This window comes from Prosopis cineraria, unplaced genomic scaffold (genome assembly GCF_029017545.1).
Source record: "Prosopis cineraria cultivar Desert tree isolate PC_DT_omini unplaced genomic scaffold, ASM2901754v1 PC1, whole genome shotgun sequence".
NCBI lineage: Eukaryota > Viridiplantae > Streptophyta > Magnoliopsida > Fabales > Fabaceae > Prosopis > Prosopis cineraria.
This window is the reverse complement of record NW_026555332.1, coordinates 43,597,933-43,619,468: the sequence shown is the minus strand read 5'-3', so window position 1 is coordinate 43,619,468 and position 21,536 is coordinate 43,597,933. Positions and strand designations below refer to the sequence as shown.

The window sequence follows — 21,536 nt, the reverse complement described above, 5'->3', positions numbered from 1 at the left end:
TTTTTGACCTTAATCACTTAATAAAGGTAACAAAAATTATTTTTAATATTTAATAAAGATAAAAAGGTAAATGTAAATATAAAAATAGTGTCAGGCAAAAAAAATAATAAAATGTTTTATAAATGAAATTAAAACTAACGCTCTCTTCTTATCCTACAAACAGGAGCTGGAGTCAATAATAGTAGAAATATCTAACTTAGAAAATAATAGAAATAATAGAAGGAAAAAAAAAAAAAATTCGTCGCGCCTGCGGGAAAGAGTGACAGTGCTTTTCTCCGTACTTATATGGCTCCCTTCCAGATTCCGCTATCGTAGTGAGGCCGCGAACTGATTACTTCCAAAATTTCGAATTTCAAAATCCCCTGAAATCCTTCTTCTCCTCGTTTCCAATTCTTGATTGATTATCCCTTCGCCTCGCTCTAGGGTTTTCTTCGGATCTATTTAATCGAATTTAACTTACCACTCTCAGGTACCAATTTCCTTACCCTTCTCTGTGTTCGCTCCATTTGTGGATATTCTTCTCTGTCTATGCTTTATCTCACTACTCTCGGGGCTTGCAAATGGAAGCGGATGACTCTGGGTTTTTCTTAGATTCGAGATTTCTTCCTTTACTGTATTTGTTCTCTTTGAGTCTCTCTTCTCGTGTCAGGAGACTTTGAACTGATGATATCTTATAATTCACTTGTTTCCTTCGTCCTTTTCAGTAAATGTTTGTATTTCGATTAGCCAACTTTTGTTTCTTTCCTCCACGTTTCCTCCTATAGGACAAGTTTCTTTGGATTTGATCTATTCGATCTTTTAGAGGTTCCATATATTTTTCGAGTTGTAATAATTGATAAAAATCATAGCTTTAGATGCTGAAATAGCACTTCTGTGCTGGATCAGTTCCGCAGGTCCTGTGCCTCATAGGATTCATATTATTTGTGGACTTTCGTTTACAACTGTCTATGGTCTGCGATTTGTGTTTACCTTGGTTTTTCTGCCGAGATTAGATCTTTTGTGGCTTTTGCACCATTCTACCGACTTGGGCAAATCGATGATTTCAGATGTTTGTTTGTTTTCTTTTCTTTTCTTTTTTCTTTTTGAATTTATGTGCAGACTAATATCATCATAATTTCGAAATATCATGTCATAGCAAGCAAATTACATTTCCTTGAATTTTAAAATGATGGTTTATATTTATGCGCCCCCCCCGTTTTTTTAATCTGGGTTTATCTTATCAAGTTTGTTGCTGACAAGACAAGTCACACCAATTTTTTTTTTGGTCATATAACCTATTGCGGTGCACTGTTTCTGATCAGTAGGGTCACTTGCTTCGATGGTCAAGTCAATTCCCCTGCCATTGTTGTGGCAACTATCTCTACAATTATATTCTTGGTTCATACAATCTATGCATTCTATTGTTTACCTTTTTTAATAAACAATTGCTATCCTTCTGGTGTCTTCTAGGAACTAGTAATTGATATCTCTTTTTCGTCAGGCAACAAGTAGTATATGATATCTCAGGTGTTTAATTTTGGCAGTGCATATAATGTTATTGCCATGCATTTTACAGACTGCTTTGGTATGGATTCCATAGAACAGACGTACAAACATCGCCCATTTTCAATCAAATTGTGGCCCCCTAGCCAGAGTACCAGGTTAATGCTTGTAGAGCGAATGACCAAGAATCTGACAACTCCATCCATTTTCTCTCGAAAGTATGGACTGCTTAGCAAAGAAGAGGCTGAGGAGGATGCAAAGAAAATTGAGGAAACGGTGTTTGGTATAGCAAACCAACATTTTGAGAAGGAGCCTGATGGTGATGGGAGTTCTGCTGTGCAAGTTTATGCTAAAGAATCAAGTAAGCTTATGTTGGAAGTATTGAAAAGAGGCCCTCGTGTGAAGGAAGATGGAGAATCGTTAGATGGAAAGGTCAATGTGACTGCTGGTACTGTTTTTGATATATCTGGAGGGCGCAGAGCCTTCGTTGATGGAGAGGAAGCTGCAGAAATTCTAAAACCACTGAGAGAACCAAATTCATATACTAAGATATGCTTTAGCAATCGAAGTTTTGGCTTGGATGCTGCTCGTGTTGCTGAACCCATCCTATCATCAATTAAGCATCAGTTGACAGAAGTTGACCTATCAGATTTTATTGCTGGAAGATCTGAAGCAGAAGCTCTTGAAGTGATGACTATATTTTCATCAGTGCTGGAAGGTTGTGCTTTAAAGTCTCTCAATTTGTCAGACAATGCCATGGGTGAAAAGGGGGTTAGGGCATTTGGGTCACTCTTAAGTTCACAAATTAACTTGGAGGAGCTTTATTTGATGAATGATGGTATATCAGAGGAAGCTGCAAAAGCAGTTTCTGAATTGATTCCTTCCACCGAGAAGCTCAGGGTTCTTCATTTTCATAACAACATGACTGGAGATGCAGGGGCAATTGCTATAGCTTGTATTCTGAAACATTCCCCAGCTATGGAGGATTTTCGGTGTTCATCTACCAGGGTAGGCTCTGATGGTGGTGTTGCCCTAGCAGAAGCCCTAGGGACTTGTACACATTTGAAAAAGCTTGATTTGCGTGACAATATGTTCGGTGTAGAAGCTGGAGTTGCTCTGAGTAAAGTTATACCTGTATTTGCAGATCTGACCGAGATATATATCAGTTATTTGAACTTAGAGGATGAGGGGGCAGAAGCAATCGCTAATGCTCTCAAGGAATCCGCACCATCGCTAGAAGTTCTGGAAATATCTGGAAATGATATTAGTGCAAAAGGTGCTGCTTCATTGTCTGCCTGCATAGCTTCAAAACAGTTCCTTACCAAGTTAAATCTGTCTGAGAATGAACTTAAGGATGAAGGTGCAATTTTGATTGGCAAGGCACTGGAAGAGGGTCATGGCCAATTAAATGAAGTTGATTTGAGTACTAATGCCATCAGAAGGTCGGGAGCAAGGCTATTGGCCCAAGCTGTTGTGCAAAAACCTGGATTCAAGTTGCTCAATATCAATGCTAACTTCATATCTGATGAAGGGGTTGATGAGCTGAAGAACATATTTAAAAGTTGCCCCAACATGCTTGGCTCCTTGGATGAAAACGATCCAGAAGGAGAAGATATTGATGACGAAGCTGAAGAGGACGATGCTGATCATGACGAATTAGAATCAAAATTGAAGGGACTCAACATCAAGCAGGATTCTTAATGTGACCTATAATTTTAATCTTGTAGTTCAATTATATTTCCAATTGACAAACTTTTTCACAGCACGGTAGCTGGCTACAAAACTGTTGTATTTTATTAGATTATCCTTCGACATAACTTTGACAATTAATTCCATCAAGGTCTTCAACCTTTAGTTTCGGAAATTGTTGGGCCATGCTATGCCTTTTCAAGGAAATCCCTGATCTTTGGTTGTTGCCTGTTGGGTGACTTCCCCTCTTTTTATTCGTTTGTGCATTTTGATCCCTTTCATTGCATCATTTTTTATTGGAAATTGTTGAGGTTTTGACAGAATGCCTGGTACGTGAGTAGGCAATTCGAGTGTTCTATTTTATCCGGTTGATAGCCAGGATTTTTGAAGTTTTGATTGTAGCCACCAAAATGCTGCTTGTGTGGAGAATAGATAAATGGAACGGGATGACAAATTTAGGCACCAATTTCAGCTAAAAGGTTATGATTTATATTTTGATCAACCAGCAATATTTGTGATCCGCGCTGGGCTCTTGAAATGCTTGAGGTGCACTCTGGAAAACTGAGATGATACATTATATTATATTCATTCTAAAGCTGAAGCAGATCCACCAGATAAACTACTGCGATCTGGTAGAGATGCAAATGAAAATGTTATAACCTTTCTCCTACAAAGAAGAATTTGGTCAAGTTGCGTTCTCTAATACACTTACTTACTCATAGAATAACAAGGAAGACTTACAATATGCTTTGGATATGAATTGGTCATGCGAGTACTGGAACTTTTAAGGACTCGAATATTTTATCATCAATCTCAAACTTCATGTCCCTCTTGTCTCTCCCAATCTTTACGTACTCATCAAACCGTTCTTTCAAGTCCTCAGGAAGGTTTGTGGTGGATGTCCATCCCAATTTTTCTTTGGCTGCTCTAGGCTCCGCATAGAAGTGCTGCATAATGCACGTTTTACATGTATCCTTAGGCTCAACAATCGATAGTTCAAGAAACGGGAGTTTTCTTGTATGTATGTGCGTAAAAGATGAGAATGCGGCTAATCCCCTGGTGAGCAAGACGCTCATCTATGCCTTTGCTAAATTTGATGTTATAATCAGTGTCATGTAATTTTTGAAACATCAGTGCCAAGTAGAAGACTATGTAATTACCATATTGCGGAAGGGGAAAGCTTTCTTAGCATCAACTCCAACAGCTTTAGGGTCATAATGCACGATGTTAACAGGGCGCTGTGCAGCTTGGGCACATAGTTTGGCCATTCCATCCAAAGTCACAGCACGGTCGCTCACACAGTTGAAAATGCTATGATTCGCGGCCTCTGGTTTCTGAACAGCCAGAGTGAGCATAGAGGACAGATCCCTAACATGAGATATGTTTGTGAGTTGCAGACCAGAGCCAGGAATTGGTACTGGCCTGTTCCTTGCAATTCCTGAAACAGAATATTCATGAGTTTGCGTCCAATGAAATCTGCAAGCGACCTCTTATTTGACAGATTACATATGCTATCTGAGGTTTCTGGAGCCAGACAAGAGATAAATCTTGTCCGGGAATTTTCCACTTACTGTCAAAAAACCACTCTTCACAGTCTTTGTTGTTGCCAGAGCCAATCATATACTGTGGCCGGAATACTGCCCAGTTACCAAAAGTTTCCTCAACGTATTTCTCCACTCCAACATGACCAGCATCAGCTTTAACAACATCCTGAATGAGAGGAGGTTTTCACTCCGGCTAATATACTGCTATTGGCATACTTGTGTGTATCTATACAAGATGATTATAAATACTCCCTCTGAAGACACTTTTAATTATTTTACACATCTTAAAAAAATTAGTTTTTTTTTATATAATAAAAAAGTAAAATGTACTATCATTTTTACTCTTTGCTTTAAATAATAATACAATTACATTAAATACTTTCGTGCTAATCAAGAAGGGGTAAAATTAAAAAAAGTGATTTAATTATTGCAAAGTGGACCAAAATTAATTCTAAAAGGTTTTTTATAAATAGAACTGGAGGGAGTATAACATACCCCTTCAACATGGGGAGGTTCATCAGTTGATTTGTAGATTCCAGCACTGCTGATGAACAAGAATTGCTTGGTTCCAGAGCTTTTGGCCCAGTCTATCACAGGTCTACAAGTGATCAATATTGATGTTAGACAAGTGTCTTGGAGATTGCAAATGCATATTATTTCCTGAATGCATTTTAAGAAGGAATGCCCGAGAAAAGGTTATTTGCCTCGCCATTTCCAACAACCACTTATTCATTTGTCATTATTATAGTCTCAAAACGTTATTATGAAATGGGATCAAAACAGCATATGCTTTTCTCGCAATACTGATGAACCGTAATGATTTATTTTTGTTTTTCTCTTCCTCCTTCATAGTTGGCAAGACAAAATCATCCCAAGGAAGACGTAAATCAAACCCAAAGCAATGACTTCCCATCAAAGTCTAAGCATCACCTAAGACCTAACAACTTACAAGAATTAAAGCAACAAACCTCACTGCGTCAAGGTCCTTGCCATTGTTGTCCAAAACCACGTCAAATGGTTCCCCTGCGACAACACTCTCTATTTCTTTCGGATTTCCCCAGATTGTGCGGCCTCCAGCGCTCACAATTTCCTGCATATTTTTCAATCACACAAGAAAATTTCGCACGTAAATACAAGGGACTCACAGTAGTCATCGCCAATATCACAGAGACATGTAAGCATTGCGTAAGCAAACAACTTGTTGAGCGTAAGATAGGAGTTTATAACTGAGAATCGGGTAAAAGGGGGTTTCTTCATCTTCTCTGAGCTTTCTTCACCAACAGTGAGAATAGTGACCGAATGGCCATTGCCCAGAAGCTCTTTGGCGAAATAGAAGCCGATTACCGCATGCCCACCACTGTTGGTATTCACAATAAGAACCTTCTTCTTCTCAGCGCTGGCCCTCAGACTGAAAGCAGAAGGAGTGGCGAAACGTGCAGAAGCAGAAGGGTGGGGAAGAAGGACGGGGGAAATAGATAGAGAAGAGGAATAGGATAATGAAAAGAAAGAGATACGAGAGGTAGAAGAAGAAAGAGAAGGTGGAAGGAGGGTAGCAGACGAAGAAGAGTAGAGCGAAACCGAAGAAGAGGCAAGAGAAGCCATTGATTCGTGATCCTGGTTCTTCTCAGAGAATGAGAACCAGCAGTTGCTTTTACACTAGATAGAGTTAACCAATAACCACGCGTGCCCCAGTTCCCGGGTAATTTTATTCCTCGCACTCTGTACTCTCTCCCCAGGTGCTTTCACTTTTAATTTAATTTGTTTTTTTAACAAGCAAAATCACATGTTCGAGTAAACATTTGTTATAGATTTTTTAAATTATTTGCCATAATTTACCTCGACAAACCATTAATGCATGTTTATAGATGCTATCACTTTTAACATTAATGCATGTTAATACACCTAGCTTCCTAAATTTTACATATTAATAAATTTTATTAAATATATTTAATAACGAAATTTTAAAATGAGAAGAACGAAGATATTGAAATGAGAAAAAATAAAAATTAATTATAAAAAATATAATATTAAAATTAATATATTTAATAAAATTTTAATTTATTTAAAATATTTTATATTTTGAAATAGAAAATTCATTTTAAAAATATTTTATAATTTGAAACGGAGGGAGTACATAATATTTTAATTCAATTTTTTTATTTCCAAACATCATTATGATAGATAATTAATTTTTTAAAATTATGTAATACAATTTTTTTATCTTATATATAAAAATAGAAGAAATACTATATTACACTGAAGAAAGCGTAGTAAGATTTACTCATGTGTTTATGTATAGAATAAATATCATTCAGGGACCATTGACAAAAAAAAAATCTAAAATATCACTATAAGATCAGAAGACCGATTTGAAAATAATTTTAGATTAAAAAGACTATAACACCCTTATCCTTTTTTTTTATTAATAAGTAATCATTCATGAATTAACTAAATTTAACAAAAAGTCATTAATTAATTGACAAGTTCAAATACACGAAAGAATTTAGTTATAGAAAAGGATAATTATAGATCATATTTTAATAAATAACCATTCATTAATTGATAAGTACTTTTTTGCATTTAGCAAGAAGTTATTTATCAATTAACAAGTTTAATAATCTAAAAGAATTTAATTGTGGAAATGAATGAATGTAAATCATGTTTTAACAAGTAATCATTGATTAATTAACAAATAGGAAAAATGACAATCAAGTCCCAAAGGATCAATTTTATACCAGTTAAGTCCTAACTAATTCTAAAAGGCCAATCAAGTCTCATGCTGTTTTTTCCCAATCAGAATTACAAAAGAAATGACGAAAATGCCCTTATGAGTAAATATAACATGTACACTCATCAGTTTCAACATTTCCCTCCCGATTTATCTCTTTCCCACCATTGATTAGAGCTGCATGTAAGTGGTGGAACTGTACATTGAAGAATACCCATTCATAAAATAGAGTTATGCTTGGAAGAGGTGAGTTGCCTCAATTATTGACTTAAGAAAGCTTAAGGAGTTGTGTTGGTGCGTGCAGACAAGTTTTTTTTTTTTTTGCAAATCCTTGCATCTGAACAAAAAGGTTTACTCCATGAAGGTTTGATTTCTTGCAAAATGGATTTCGTAAGAAAAAAGATGGAATGGTTTTCTGCAACTAAACATGAAAGATTTTTTTTATTTCACGTTTCTAAATATTTGGCATGAAGATTCGACATTTTACAACTGAAAGTGTAAGAAATTATTATCAAGTGTCCATATTTTAAGATGGAACGCTGTCACTGTTTAACTGATGCGAAAATCACTTATGTCAAAAGTAACTTGTTTTTAAGTGATATATTATTACATTTTATTTTGTTTCTTGTAGGTTGATATTATTGGGTACGATGGAAAGTAGTTGTTTAAAGAAAATTTTTTGTTATTTTTATTTTAGTGGAGATATTGTAAAAGATATGCATAGGACAATGCATTATGATGGGGGGAGTTGTAATGGAAGAATGATTAGAGAAGGAATGCTCTAATTTATCATGAAGGACTTAAATGGAATGCTCTTTTAGACCTTAAAGATGATGAAGGGATAAATCTCTTGAAGGACTTGTTAGATTGATTTCATCATACTTGAATTGTAATTTAAATGGAATAAAGTTGAAGTAAACAATAAAGTTTAATTGCAATGCTCTTTTAGACCTTAAAGATGATGAAGGGATAAATCAATTAATGAAATTGAATGATAATCTTGCTCATGTGTACATCATTGGGAAGATATAGCAAAGTATAAAGGCAACAAGAGATTCAATTGATAGGTAAGTTTTTTTAATAGTTGCATAATTAATATTATGTTAATATGAATATGGATGGTAGTAATAAACATGATTTGAATGAAAATGCAGAGCAGGATGTTCAGCTGAGAATTCACATGCTACACAAGATCTTGAAGTTCTACCATGTGCAATGCAAAGTATCCCAACACCAATGCCTGAGCTAAATGGAACAAAGTGAAAAGATTTACTAGTAGGACTTGAGCAGATTTTTACGAGTGCTAATGATTGTAGACAAGCAATCTACAAGTATAGTGTTGCACTATGCATATTATCTTTGTAGTTCATAAGAGAAAATATACAATGGCACTTTGCATCATGTTGAAACCCATGAGATGTCAAAGCTAAATGCATTGACAGTATCTAAGCTCATAAGCCAAACCTTTTTGCTACCTCCTAGAACATCTCGATCAGCTGACAGACCTCGTCATGTGAGGATTGAGTCTCAATATCAGCAGAAGAAGGTTTATCATTGTTCTCATTGTCATAAAGCAGATCGTACATGGAAGAGGTGTAGAAATCTAAATTCAAGTTGATGTTATTGTAAATGGGTTACCACATGAACTTGGATTTGGGTGATATACATATATGGGTAGTTTTAGATCAAGTTAGATTTGGTTAACATATATAGGTTTTTATACATATATATTGGTAGTATTGGGGGATTTTTTTGATACATAGCAACCCCTCTTTTATAAATTCAAGTCATGCTTTTGTGTATGTGGACAACTGATATGTGCAGATGCATTAGATGAATTAATACATGCAACTTATATGTACAGTTTATATCTTCTGTAATCACTAAAAGTGTGTTTTCTTAAAATTTTGAACAAAGGTTGCAAATTATTTGTAAGGCAGTTGCAAAATTTGGTATGTCAATTACAAATTACTGGAGCCATGTCCTAAAATAATTTGGTAGCTTTGCAAGTTTAAGAACTCAAAAGTTATTCCATCCAAAATTTCGAGAATGAGTTGCAAATTATTCGTAAGGAAGTTGCAATATTTAGTATGTTAGTTGCAAATTACTGGCGTCATATCCTAAAATAATTTGATAGCTTTGCAAGTTCAAGAATTTAAAAGCTATTTCACCCAAAATTTTGAGAATGAGTTGCAAATTATTCGTAAGGAAGTTGCAAAATTTAGTATATTAGTTGCAAATTACTGGAGCCATATCCTAAAATAATTTGGTAGCTTTGCAAGTTCAAGAATTCAAAGTTATTCCACTCAAAATTTTGAGAAGGAGTTGCAAATTATTCATAATAAAGTTGTAAAATTTGGTATGTCAGTTGCAAATTACTGGAGCGTTATCCTAAAATAATTTGATAGCTTGTAAGTTCAAGAATTCAAAAGTTATTCCACCTACAATTTTGAGAAGGAGTTGCAATTTATTTGTAATGAAGTTGCAAAATCTGGTATGTCAGTTGCAAATTACTGGAGCCATGTTCTAAAATAATTTAGTAGCTTTGCAAGTTTAAAAATTAAATAGTTCTTCCACCCAAAATTTTGAAAAGGAGGTGCAAATTATTTGTAAGAAAGTTGAAAAATTTGGTGTCTCAATTGCAAATTACTGGAGCATTATCCTACAATATTAACTTTAAGAATTTAATAGTTCTTCCACCCAAAATTTTGAAATGAAGTTGCAAATTATTCATAAGATAGTTGCAAAATCTGGTGTCTGAATTACAAATTACTGGAGCGTTGTCCTAGAATAATAAATTTTTTAAAAATTCAATGGTTCTTCCATCCAAAATTTTGACAAGCAGTGGCAAATTTGTCTCAAGCTAGTTGCAAAACTGGGTATCTAAGTTGCTTGACAACTTGATTGATTGGGTATAATATATAACTTGAACATTATAAATACGTTTCAATATTAGAAGTTGGGAATAAAATTGTGAAAATAAATTACAGAGTTACAAAGTTGCAAACTTGATTAATTGGGTACAATGTATAACTTTGAACTTAAAATCCATTAGAGCATGTCATCACTTGTATAAACTACATAGTCCCTTTCAGCTAAGACACTTAGGGAAAAAAATTGAAGAAGTAATTTCTGCATAATCAAAATGGTAAATATTGATGAGAATCAGACTCTTCAGCTAGACAAATGCATCACACCCATCAAAGATTAATGACCAAAACAGATTACAGATTAATGACTTAAGTAACTGATCACTTAGGGCAGAGAAGAGCTGTTAAACAGGACTGGAATAGAGATGATAGACAACTTTATTGGACAGCTCAGGAAAGAGATGACAGAGAGCTTTACTCGCTTGCAATGAGACAGGGAAGAGACGATAAACAAGGTAAGGAAAGAAGAGACGAGGAACAGGGCAGGGAAAGAAGGGATGACGAATAGGGCAAGGAAGAGTAGATAAGGAGAAACCTCACATTTTTATCAGCCAAATAAGGGTATTTTGGTCATTTCTCATTATATTAAAATGCCACTCAAGGACTTAGGGACTTAACTGGCCTTTCAGAATATTTTGGGACTTATCTTGAATAAAATTGGTCCTTTGGGACCTAATTGTCATTTTCCCTAACAAATATCAACTTACATTTAACAAAACGTTATTTGTTAAGTGACAAATTTAAGAATTTGAAAGAATTTAATTGTGAGAAGGGACAAGTGTGAATTATATTTTAACAAATAGCTATTCGTTAATTAACAAATAATCATTTGCATTTAATAAAAAACTATTCGTGATTGACAAGTTTTTTTTTAATGTATAGGTATTATAATATTTTTCTATCTTAGTTACATGATCTTACAATAATATTTTAAAATTTTTTAATCTTTATTTGATATTAAATAGTTTTCATGATCTTTGAATGATATTTTTCTTATGTATACAAACTATACACTAGTTTGTTCTAAGAAGGTTGGAGTTAAGGGCAAATAAATGCTCAATAAATTTTATTAAGTACGAGTATTATATAAACCCGTAATTTTTTTTTAAGGTACTCAGCGACATGTGATGAATTTTATACAAATTTATTTTTTTAGAAAATATAATTATTGTTAAATTTTTTTTAAAAAATTAATTTTTTAATCCTTCAACTTTTAACTCATTTGTAACTTAGTCCCTCAACTATAACTTGTTGCGACTCAGTCCCTCAACTATAATTCGCTGTAATTCAATCCCTCAACTTTTAATTTACCTATAACTCAATCCTTATTTTTAAATTTTTTTTATCAAATAATGCTCATATATTATTTTAAAATACCCTCTTTTTATTTATTAATGTGAGATATAAGCTAATATAAAAAATTTAATAAAGGTTAAGGGACTAATTGATAAGTGATTCAAAAGTTGAGGGATTGAGTAGGTGAGTTATAGTTAAGGGACTGAGTTACAATGAGTCATAATTGAGGAACTGAATTATAAGTGATTTAAAAGTTGAAGAATTAAAAGATTATTTTTTTTAATTATATGTATTCAGTTGCATTGAGTTAAAATTTAGAGATGGAATTATATCTGAACAAAAATTATAAGACGGGAATTACTGAAGCAGTAAAGCATTATAATTCTCATGCAAAAAAGAAAAAAGCATAATTATTCATGGTCAAGAAAGAGAGAAAGGGCGGGTGGGGCTGGCATAATCTAAAGAAGAGCCGAGGAGCACCGAACAAAGAAATCACAATTGACCAATGAAAAGGGAGCGTGACACTTACCAACCCCAGACAGCAGAGCAATAAAAGAAAAGGAGCTTCAGATTTCCGAACGTTACCCAACCCTGATGTAGGGCCCATCTATATTTAAACTATTAAAATCCTCCGCCTCCCCATCTCACTTTTGAAAACTAACCGTTTGATCTCGAGCCTCCCCTACCTTCTCTCTCTGCAATGGCTGCCTCTCTCTCCTCTCCCTCTCCTCTCCGATTCAACCAGGTTTCTTGTTCTTCATCGTTCTCTCTCTTCTCTCTTTTTCTTATGCTTTATGAGTTTTAATTATTGTCATCATCACAGGAGACCGACAGTGTACCAATGGCTTCTTCTTCTCCTCTGTTCAGCCTTTCCTCAGATAAGCGTTTCTGGAGCAATCTCCGCAACAGGATCGATACCATTCTTGATGAACGTCATACCAAAGTCTCCATGGACGATGATTCATCTACTCACGCTCTCGCACACGAGGTCACACCTGCCTCTGCATAAATTACGACGGATTCTCGAATATGCTGGCAAAACTAAATAATGGCTTCTTCATCTTCGTTTTGCAGAGTAATAAATCTAAGAGGTTGAAGGAAGGTTCGTTGCTACTTATCAGAGGGTTTGACTCCATCGCCCACACTCTCTCTCTGCTTTCAAACAATCTGGACAATGCCTTGCAGGTTTCATTCTGAATTTTGATCTCCGATTAGGCGTTTTCGTACATTCTTTTTCATATACCTGTTGATTTATCGGTGTTTTAGGTATTTTATTCACGGTGAAATTAAAATTTCTAGTGTGTTTCTTTTTTTGGCCGAAGGGAGCCAGAGAATTGGGTCAACCACCCAGATTGACCGACATATTACAGAACAAACACAACGAGGTTGAGAGTAAAGAAGGCGAAGCGGAAGAGGAAAAGAAAGAAGAAGAATCAAAAAAAGGAATAAAAAGGAAGTATGATCCCAGCGAGTTGTCGGAAGATACTGTGGATGATTCCCAGAAGGCTAATGAAGAAATAAACAGAAACAAAAACCTAAAGAAAGCCAAAAATGTTGGTACAATTCATCTTCTAATAGCCATTGTTATTCCATTTCCAAAAGCACTATTAATCAAGCTAAAGCGTACTTGTCTATCTCCGTCAGCTTGCAGTTTTAATGGCAAGCAAAGCAGCGTCGCTTGCAAGAGAATTGAAGTCTATAAAGTCAGACTTGAGCTTCATGCAAGAAAGATGTGCTCTGCTTGAGGAGGAGAATAGCAGGCTGCGTGATGGATTTGCTAAAGGAATAAGGCCCGAGGAAGATGATCTTGTGAGGCTTCAACTAGAAGCACTACTTGCAGAAAAGTCCAGATTGGCCAATGAAAATGCGAATCTGATAAGAGAAAACCAGTGCCTGCATCAGCTAGTGGAGTACCACCAGCATACCTCTCAAGACCTCTCTGAATCATACGAGCAGGTCATCCAGGGAATGTATTTGGACTTCTCGTCTCCGTCGCCGTCAGTTGTCGGAGAAGAAGAAGGAGAAGAAGAGGATGGCGACAATGGTAAGAATAAAGCATTTCAAACGCCCAGGAGTGACCTCTTCGAGTTCCCTACTTTACTCGACGATGACGGCGTTCATGGGGATGATGAGAAAGACCGAAAATTTCCTGATCGTCGTTAATCTTGAATGTCACATGGTATTATTGTATTTCTCTTCGAGTTAAACGGAAAATTTCAGGCATCTTCGTTGATCTCGAATGCCTTAATTATTGTATTTCTTTGTAATTTTAATTCCACTGCGAATACAAATAACTCGAAATTATAAATAGTTGATATTAATTATATGCACATTCAATCGTCTTTTTATTTATACCAATATATATTTACTTTACTAATATAATGATCATTTAAAACAAATTTTCAAGCGCTTTATTTGAATTATGGGGCTGAAATCAATTGTTTTGTTTTTGAAAAGGTAAAACCATATGTTGGCAAAAAATGTATATAGCTTTACCATTCATCCCTTGTAAAAGTGAGGTGTGAGATTTGTTTGTTGTCAGGGATGGAATATTCATGTGGTTTTTTTTTCTTTTTCTTTTTTCAAGGCTTTGTTCTCTCTTTGTCCAAAAAAAAAAAAAAACGAAGCATTTTTTGCCCCCAACCGTGGTTAGAAAATAAATTGAAACGCTTACTAATTGGGAGAAAAAGACTTGGGTATCTAAACTAAATTAAGAAACTGTTTTTAATCAAATGAGGGCTATAGATTTTGTAACGTACTCCCTCCGGTCCTATTTATAAGTCATCTCTATCAATCTCATCAATACCAATACAATAAAAGTATAAAGAATAAAAGTAAGTAAAATTTCAAACATGCCCCTATATAACAAATCTAAAAAATAATATCCTGTTACTTTTTCTCTCTCATGAAGGGTAATTTTGGAAATACCTTTCAAATATTACCTAAAAAGACACACCGTGACTTATAAATGGGACCAAATACACCTTCTAAAATTGGACTTATAAATGGGACCGGAGGGAGTATCACTTACGTTGCCATAATCCCTGTTATAAACACTTTTAGCTTATTTTTAACTTTAAAATTTACTACTTAAGTCTATTTTTTTGGGTAATAACTACTTAATTCTAATTAATTAAGACAATATAAATTTACGTCTGAGGATATATATATATATATATATATATTTATTTATTTATTTATTTTATTTTGGGGGTGAGAAAAGAGCGGTAAGCCCAAACAAACACATGATTGCAGACTGAGGAATCTAGTCCCCAAAAGTATAATCAATTAAGAAATTATGGAACGCCAGGCCACACCTACTCTTTCAGGTACCACATAGGCCCAAATCCAACTAGACCCCATTTTCAAGACCATAACTTCCTAGTTTAGCCTAAATTGCCTTATCCATTATATATTTCAATGTCAAACTAAAAATTATCAAAATGCTATATGCTTTAATTATATTTTATGTAACATAACTCTTTGTAAGTTTGAGGAATAAGCCCAGTTTGAGACAGACAAGCCTCTTGGTCTGATGTCCTCACACTGGATACGTCAGAAACCAAGGAACGAGGTTTCTTACCTCGGAATCCAAGAAACGGAAGTACTGTGTGGAGAAGAAATTCGTTGAAAATGAAGCTTCAAGAATGATATCTCTGCCGTCCATAAAAAAGCATCCAATGTAATATATTAATGTAAGAGAAAGTGCCTTTCGTTTTGGTCCATCCTCCGCAACTCACGATTGAGCAGCAACCATTAGTTTCGTGACAAGCTTGCGTGGTCTACGTGCCGCCCAATCTTTTCTGCTATTCATTTTGATCTCACCTCACTGCATGCCTGAAAATTGGAACCGAAACACAAGACATGGAAGCACCGCTATCATATATATCAACCTCGTCAAAAATCAACATTTGAACAGAATCAATCATTCATCTTTAATTTTCTTCCTGAGAAAGTCAAGTCCTAATTTATATTATATTGCAGAACCAAGGTCAGGTAACAAACAACTTAGAGCTTTAATTGCATACACCTAGAACGCATATAATGAGGTCTAGCTGGCCGTAGGGTTTCTCCTTCCCTGGTTGGTCAACTTAGAACAAAACTCAGATTGCAAAGTGTATCATGCAAGCAAATTCGATGGCTAGGGCTTCGACCTTTTTCTGAGAAAGTGTGCATGGCGCATATATTCTTGCCTCCCGCCAATTTTTCCTTTTATTTCTTCACTTAATATCAATAAATTAAACCTGCTTTTAGCTATCGGAAGGACTGTGAATGCTAGGTCCCTCTTATTAATTTCAGCAATATTATTCATGCACGTCCTCCTCTATTGGGATGAGATTCCTTCTTTAAGTTCGCATCATATATGTATGTTTGTCTCAAAATTAACCTCAGAACCGTATAATTGGTGTTTCACGTCATCCTATCTGAAAAACCAATTTCGGTAGTTTGATGTGTTGAAAAGGGACCACAATCAATCAACGTTTTATAAGGATGGTGAAGAGAACAATGATCCATGTGACTTGCGTCCTTACATTTTTCTCTCCATCTCATCTTGTTTTACATCCCTGTAGTAATGACAGCAATTTAAGATGTAATAAGACAGACATTTGCACGTGTTATCCTTTCACGGATCATAATTACTCACCCACATATGATAATCATATGATTGCACCGTCTTATGTGACATGCATATAGATAACACCAACCAAAAATGACTAAAGAGGACCTTTTTTTTTTACAATATTATTGGCAAAAAAATGGTCTTTTTCTAATTGTTTTTCATAAAGAGCATATTAATGGTATGGCACCTGTCATTAACTTAATTATCAGTGTTGAGACATGGTGGTAGCAACTTTCTTCTGCTGCTTGATATCCCATATGCCTATTGTTCCCTTAACCTAGGAGTTTGTTTCTATTGAATTTATGATTGTATAGGTACTTACTTAAACGCGATCACTCTTTGAAGTTGCTTGTTATGAGAAGATGAAGGAGAAGTGTTACATTTTAAAGCACTGATTCTCACGTTTTTTTCGTGTGCATGATAGATTCCTAGACAGCCAAATGCTGCTCTGTATCCTGTTGCTCAAATCAGGTTCTTTCGTTTTTCTTTTTATTATTTATATTGTTGAAGAAGCTAGAGATATATACGGACTAATTTCCTACCAGGAGGGATGATGATCGATGAGGCTTTTAAAGACTATATGCTTTTGTAGATTTGCTTGATTTGGTTGAACAGTTCTTCAGCATGTCGAAGCAAAACAATATATGCCTAATTCCCGTACAGATTTTGACAGTGCAAAAAAGAATTGGCCAATAGAAAGACACGAAAGGCCAAGAAGGAAAAGGTGATGAATTGATGCTTTCTATTGCTTCGACAAGGAAAATACACTAGCCATAGACTTTGGGCGTGCCCTAAACTCGTGATTGATGAAACAAGTCTAGAAGAAAGACAGAGTGACGATTGTATCAGAAGTCCAGAAAAAAGACATTAGAGCGGCGATTATATCATACAAAGGTTTTGTTTCCTCTAGTTCCATTGTCTAGTCAGTTGACTCTTAAAAATATCTAAGCTTATATTATTAAAGAAATGGTTCTCTGTCTGCTCTGAGAATATTATAATCCACAGACAAGCACCTATCTGACGTTCCCACTATCTACTTTACGTAAGTTTCACTTAACATGTCAAACCATTGTTCATCCACGACGGCCCCAAGTAACTAAACAGTGTATTTAGAATTTGGAGTTTTGGACAACTCTGAATACCATGTTATGTTTGGAATAAACCTAGCCGAGTATTTCTTGTGTCAGTTCAATAAATGATATTTGAATCTTGGAAAAAAAGAAACAATAATAACACCAGAATAAACTACCCTAATAAAGTATTTGGACGGAAAGATGTAATCTTTATGATTAAACATAACGAAAGAATCAAAACGGTGGAATGACAACATGCTGAGCATGATTGAACATAGCAGTAACTGTTGTTGGTTTCTGTGGCCAAGCTTTTGGTTCTGTCGATGGCAGTGTGCCATATCGATAGAATTTTCAACCAATGGCTACAAAAAATAGAAGCCAAAGTAAGGAATCCATTGGACAGGCTCGAAAAGATCATTTTGGCTTCTGGTGGTCAACCAGCTTAGGAGCAAAACCATACAAAGCTTCCTTTATCACACTGTTACTTCCATATTTTTTTCCTTCTTTTAATTTTTTTTTTCACATTATCTTTTTAGTATAGTTGAGTGACCAGAGATATATTCCACTACTCTTGTCTCGTGCCTTTTCAACTAGTCATGTTTCCACTACGATTTCCCTCACTTTATTCCTCTGTAATTTAAGTCCTTACTGATAAAAGTAGATGTCTTGTTAAATTGCTTGATCATTATTTGTCATGCAATTATGTGTTTATACGTAGGTATGTGGCATAAACACAGCCAAAACTAAAGGTTAATAATCATATAGAGGGCATTATTGACGCAGAGGGACTCCAATTAAATAAGTTGATATTTGGGATGCTTAAAGTGGAAGGCTACTCTACATGTGCTATTTACTAAGTATACAGTCAGATCCCACGCCTTTTTCTTTCTTTGTAACGTATAGGAAATGTAAAATAGTAATGATTTTACCATATGCTTGGTATACAATTTCCTTCCCACCACAATAAAGCTACAAGCAGCACTCTGGTGTTGCCAACTATATATTGAGATACATCTTTCCCACTTCTATTTCATGCCCATTCCTCTGTTCTCTCCCATCCTCTTTCTCTCTTTTTCCCCAGAACCCATTTTCAATTTGAGCCAAACTCAAGGAAATGGGTTCTGTTTAAATCCTCCTCCTTCGCAACAGATCTTCATTTTTCTCATTCCTCGTTTTAACTGGAACTTGGTGAGAGAGTTGAAAAAAAAAAAAAAAAATTCCTGTGTCTCTCTTCCCTTGTTCTGTTCTTTTGCTTTGCTTTTTATAACGGTTAGTATTTGTGGATAACGCAAATGCCTTCCTCAAGTGTGTGTCAAGGGTTTCAGTCTTGTATGGAGCCTTGGCTAATCGAACCACAAATTCTGAGGCTCAAATTGACTCCTCCAGGGTCGCTCTCTCTCCCTGAAGCCCAAGAGAATTCCAGCACAAAAGATGAAATTTCCACGAAGATGGACAAAAATGCTGACATGGGTGGATGGAGTTTTCTCCTGTCTCTCAAGAAAACTGAAGATCCTCAGGCTCAGAAAGTCTATGTTCATCCCGCGGTGAAGCACTCCTCCTCCATGCTCACCGGAAAGAGCTTGGAAATGTGCACAGAAAGTCTAGGCTGCGAGACTGGTAGTGATAATGCCAGCGATAACATGGACGAATTTGCCTTCCTTTCATCAGAAAATAGCACCGCCTGTTTCTCAAGACACGTCTCAGAAGCTTGTAGAAGTGACTCTGTGTCCTCCAGCAGAATGAAACGTTCCAGGAGCTTCCCTCCTCCTCTGACTTCTCTTACAGATTTAGGAGGGGTTCAAGTGAGGCCTCATCGTGAAGATGGTAGACTAATCTTGGAAGCTGTAGCTACCCCTTCCGTTCAGCCTTGTTTTCAAGCACAGCGAATTAATGGCAGGCTCACTCTTACGATGTTTCAGACCTTCCTTTCTGATGACGAAGTTTCTGATGACGAAGCAGCAGCTGATGATGATGAAGGAGAAGAAGAGGAAGAGGAAGAAGAGGAAGAAGAAGGAGTAGTTGTTGCTGACGACGACGACGAAGATAGTGATGTAGAGGAGTTGGAAGGGATTAATGAGATTGTTGATGATGAAATTGGAAAGAGGAAGTTGGCCAGACCAAGAAGGTGCAAGGAAAGTGGGAATAGAAACAAGAACGCGATGCCCAATTGGGAGCCATTTTGGGTGGCCACTTAGAGCTTTTTCCCCAGTGTGTGTGGTTTTCAGCTGCTGAACTCGCCAATCTTATCTTTACTTTCATTTTCATTTTCATTTTTTTTAGTTCCCTTTTAGGATTTCAGTGGTTATTTATGGTTGGAAGATCGGTGCTTGGAGTTTCAGAATGTCCTAATTGGTAGTTATTATAGTTATTAGTTATATCCAACATTATGTCCTTCTTTTCCTCTATATTCTCACTCTTCCCACCCTTTTGTATACTTTTTATTTTATTCACTACGCTTTCTTTGTTCCTACAAAATACTCTGAAAGCATAGACCTTGACGCCCATGATTAAAATTTAGATAGATCTATGGTAAACACACAATTAGAAAAAAAAATAATAATAAAGCAGAGAAGCAAAAATGTTGATATTTTTCTTTTCTCTCGTTCATTTATTGCGATTCAATTATAAGTCAACAATGGTGATGCTTGAACATGTTACCGACTACAAAGTGGACCCAAAGCCTTAACATGACATGCAGGTTGAAAATCTTGCTCATCATCTGCATGCTCACTTCTATCTATCTAGCTATCCATAGTGAAAGTGATGATCAAAGTCATGTAATTAAATGGTGAAGAGTAGAGAAATAAATATAGGTGAAACGAACTGAATTGAAGTGTCCCCTGCAGATATGTCGTTTAAAGCAAAAGAGGGCTGGCATTAGAATCTTTCTCACGGAATTGAGTAGTTTAATTTGCTGTGAGAAATGATAATGCATGGCTCTCTGTTTTTATTTGGTCTAACACAGAAACAGATAACTAAAGAACAGGAAAAGGGGAATGACATTGAAGGAAATAAAAGGAGGCTAGGCAATTATGCAAGTAGTGTTGTACGGAGTGAGTACCAGTGCAAGGTAACTTTCAAAGAGGAATATGGATCCCACGAGAGCAACATGGACTGACCTCATAACGTAGGATCATCCATGTGCTTCCCATGCCATTCCTCAGAACCATTTCAATGTCAAGACTCATGGCCCTACTCTCTCCTTTTATATTTTTACCCTTCTCCCGTGTCACGTTAATATCATACTCCACGAAAGAGTAGAATATCTTTGGGGGCCAAAAGCAAAATAAGACCAACTTGGGAGAATCTTTGGAATATAATTATTTCAAGAACAAGAAGAAGGATTTGTGAAATAATTCCTCAAGAGAGGAAGCTAGTAGGTGATCGTGGAGTCTGAGCAACCACACGTTTTTTGTTTTTCGTACATAATGGCCTTTGGATGAGAGGAGAGAAGCGAAATGAGACGTTTTTTGTTTGTTGTTGCAAGCAGGTGCACATGCATCGATCTGTCCCAAATATCATGTGCTTGAGGAACCTTTGTGAAGTATATATGGGCTTACGTAGCTGCTTTAAGCACAGATTCTCTCACCATATATACCGTGTCCCTGTAAGAAAAATAAAAGAAAAACAATCAGCATGTCCCCTTATGTATAATGTCGCATGAAGGCACTCATGCCAATTTTCTCTGCTAAAAGATGATTTAAAGCCGAAGCAACAGACACACAAATTGAGAGATGGGGTCTTTGCAAACCCTGCTGCTTCAGGTGTTGCCTTCTGCACTTGGAAGAATATATTACAGTCATAGACAATATTGTAATTAATTGTTCCTTAATCTGCTATTAGCCCAATAACAAGCCAACTTAAGCTATTATTTCCCTATGAGATATAACAACAGGTTTGTTTTCTAATCCAGGTCAATTAAGATAAGCCTGCTATTTTATGTTAACCTAAAGAGACTAGATCTAGCTTTTTACGTATATTATACAAGTCTCAGACTTGTAACAATACAAAAATGCAAAAATTTTTTAATATTAAAATCTTATTTCATTTATATGAGGGGTCCACTATTTTTTTGGGTGATCTATTCATCATTTCATCTGTAGTTTACAGTGATGCATGGAAAACCGCATTTGACTTTTGAAGAGTTGCATATATATTGTCTTGGAGATGATG

The 21,536-nt window shown here is 35.7% G+C and overlaps 4 protein-coding genes across 5 annotated transcripts; 3 read left to right on the top strand and 1 right to left on the bottom strand.

Moving 5' to 3' along the window:
• The first annotated feature begins 234 nt into the window (after positions 1–234).
• LOC129318000 (RAN GTPase-activating protein 1) lies at positions 235–3,346 on the top strand. 2 transcript variants are annotated; one of them, XM_054962490.1, is made up of 2 exons: positions 235–469; positions 1,556–3,346. In XM_054962490.1, exon 2 carries the CDS (start codon positions 1,567–1,569, stop codon positions 3,181–3,183), a length of 1,617 nt encoding a protein of 538 aa, XP_054818465.1. In that variant the 5' UTR covers positions 235–469; positions 1,556–1,566; the 3' UTR covers positions 3,184–3,346. The 2 variants fall into 2 exon arrangements, with proteins under 2 accessions (XP_054818465.1, XP_054818456.1); XM_054962481.1 differs by having other exon boundaries at positions 1,524–3,346.
• Positions 3,347–3,733: 387 nt separating this feature from the next.
• LOC129318011 (chloroplast stem-loop binding protein of 41 kDa a, chloroplastic) lies at positions 3,734–6,378 on the bottom strand. The gene is made up of 6 exons (XM_054962500.1): positions 5,943–6,378; positions 5,684–5,805; positions 5,211–5,313; positions 4,743–4,881; positions 4,332–4,609; positions 3,734–4,118 (listed from the first exon to the last, which is right to left on the bottom strand). Exons 1-6 carry the CDS (start codon positions 6,315–6,317, stop codon positions 3,936–3,938), a joined length of 1,200 nt encoding a protein of 399 aa, XP_054818475.1. The 5' UTR covers positions 6,318–6,378; the 3' UTR covers positions 3,734–3,935.
• A 5,931-nt stretch (positions 6,379–12,309) lies between these two features.
• Positions 12,310–13,999, top strand: LOC129293866 (uncharacterized). Its single transcript, XM_054931987.1, has 5 exons — positions 12,310–12,414; positions 12,493–12,657; positions 12,744–12,854; positions 12,992–13,222; positions 13,314–13,999. The coding sequence occupies exons 1-5, from the start codon at positions 12,370–12,372 to the stop codon at positions 13,830–13,832; spliced, it is 1,071 nt and encodes a 356-aa protein (XP_054787962.1). The 5' UTR covers positions 12,310–12,369; the 3' UTR covers positions 13,833–13,999.
• Positions 14,000–16,896: 2,897 nt separating this feature from the next.
• Positions 16,897–19,768, top strand: LOC129310926 (protein FANTASTIC FOUR 1-like). The gene is made up of 2 exons (XM_054952823.1): positions 16,897–17,184; positions 18,082–19,768. Exon 2 carries the CDS (start codon positions 18,656–18,658, stop codon positions 19,556–19,558), a length of 903 nt encoding a protein of 300 aa, XP_054808798.1. The 5' UTR covers positions 16,897–17,184; positions 18,082–18,655; the 3' UTR covers positions 19,559–19,768.
• Positions 19,769–21,536: the final 1,768 nt, after the last annotated feature.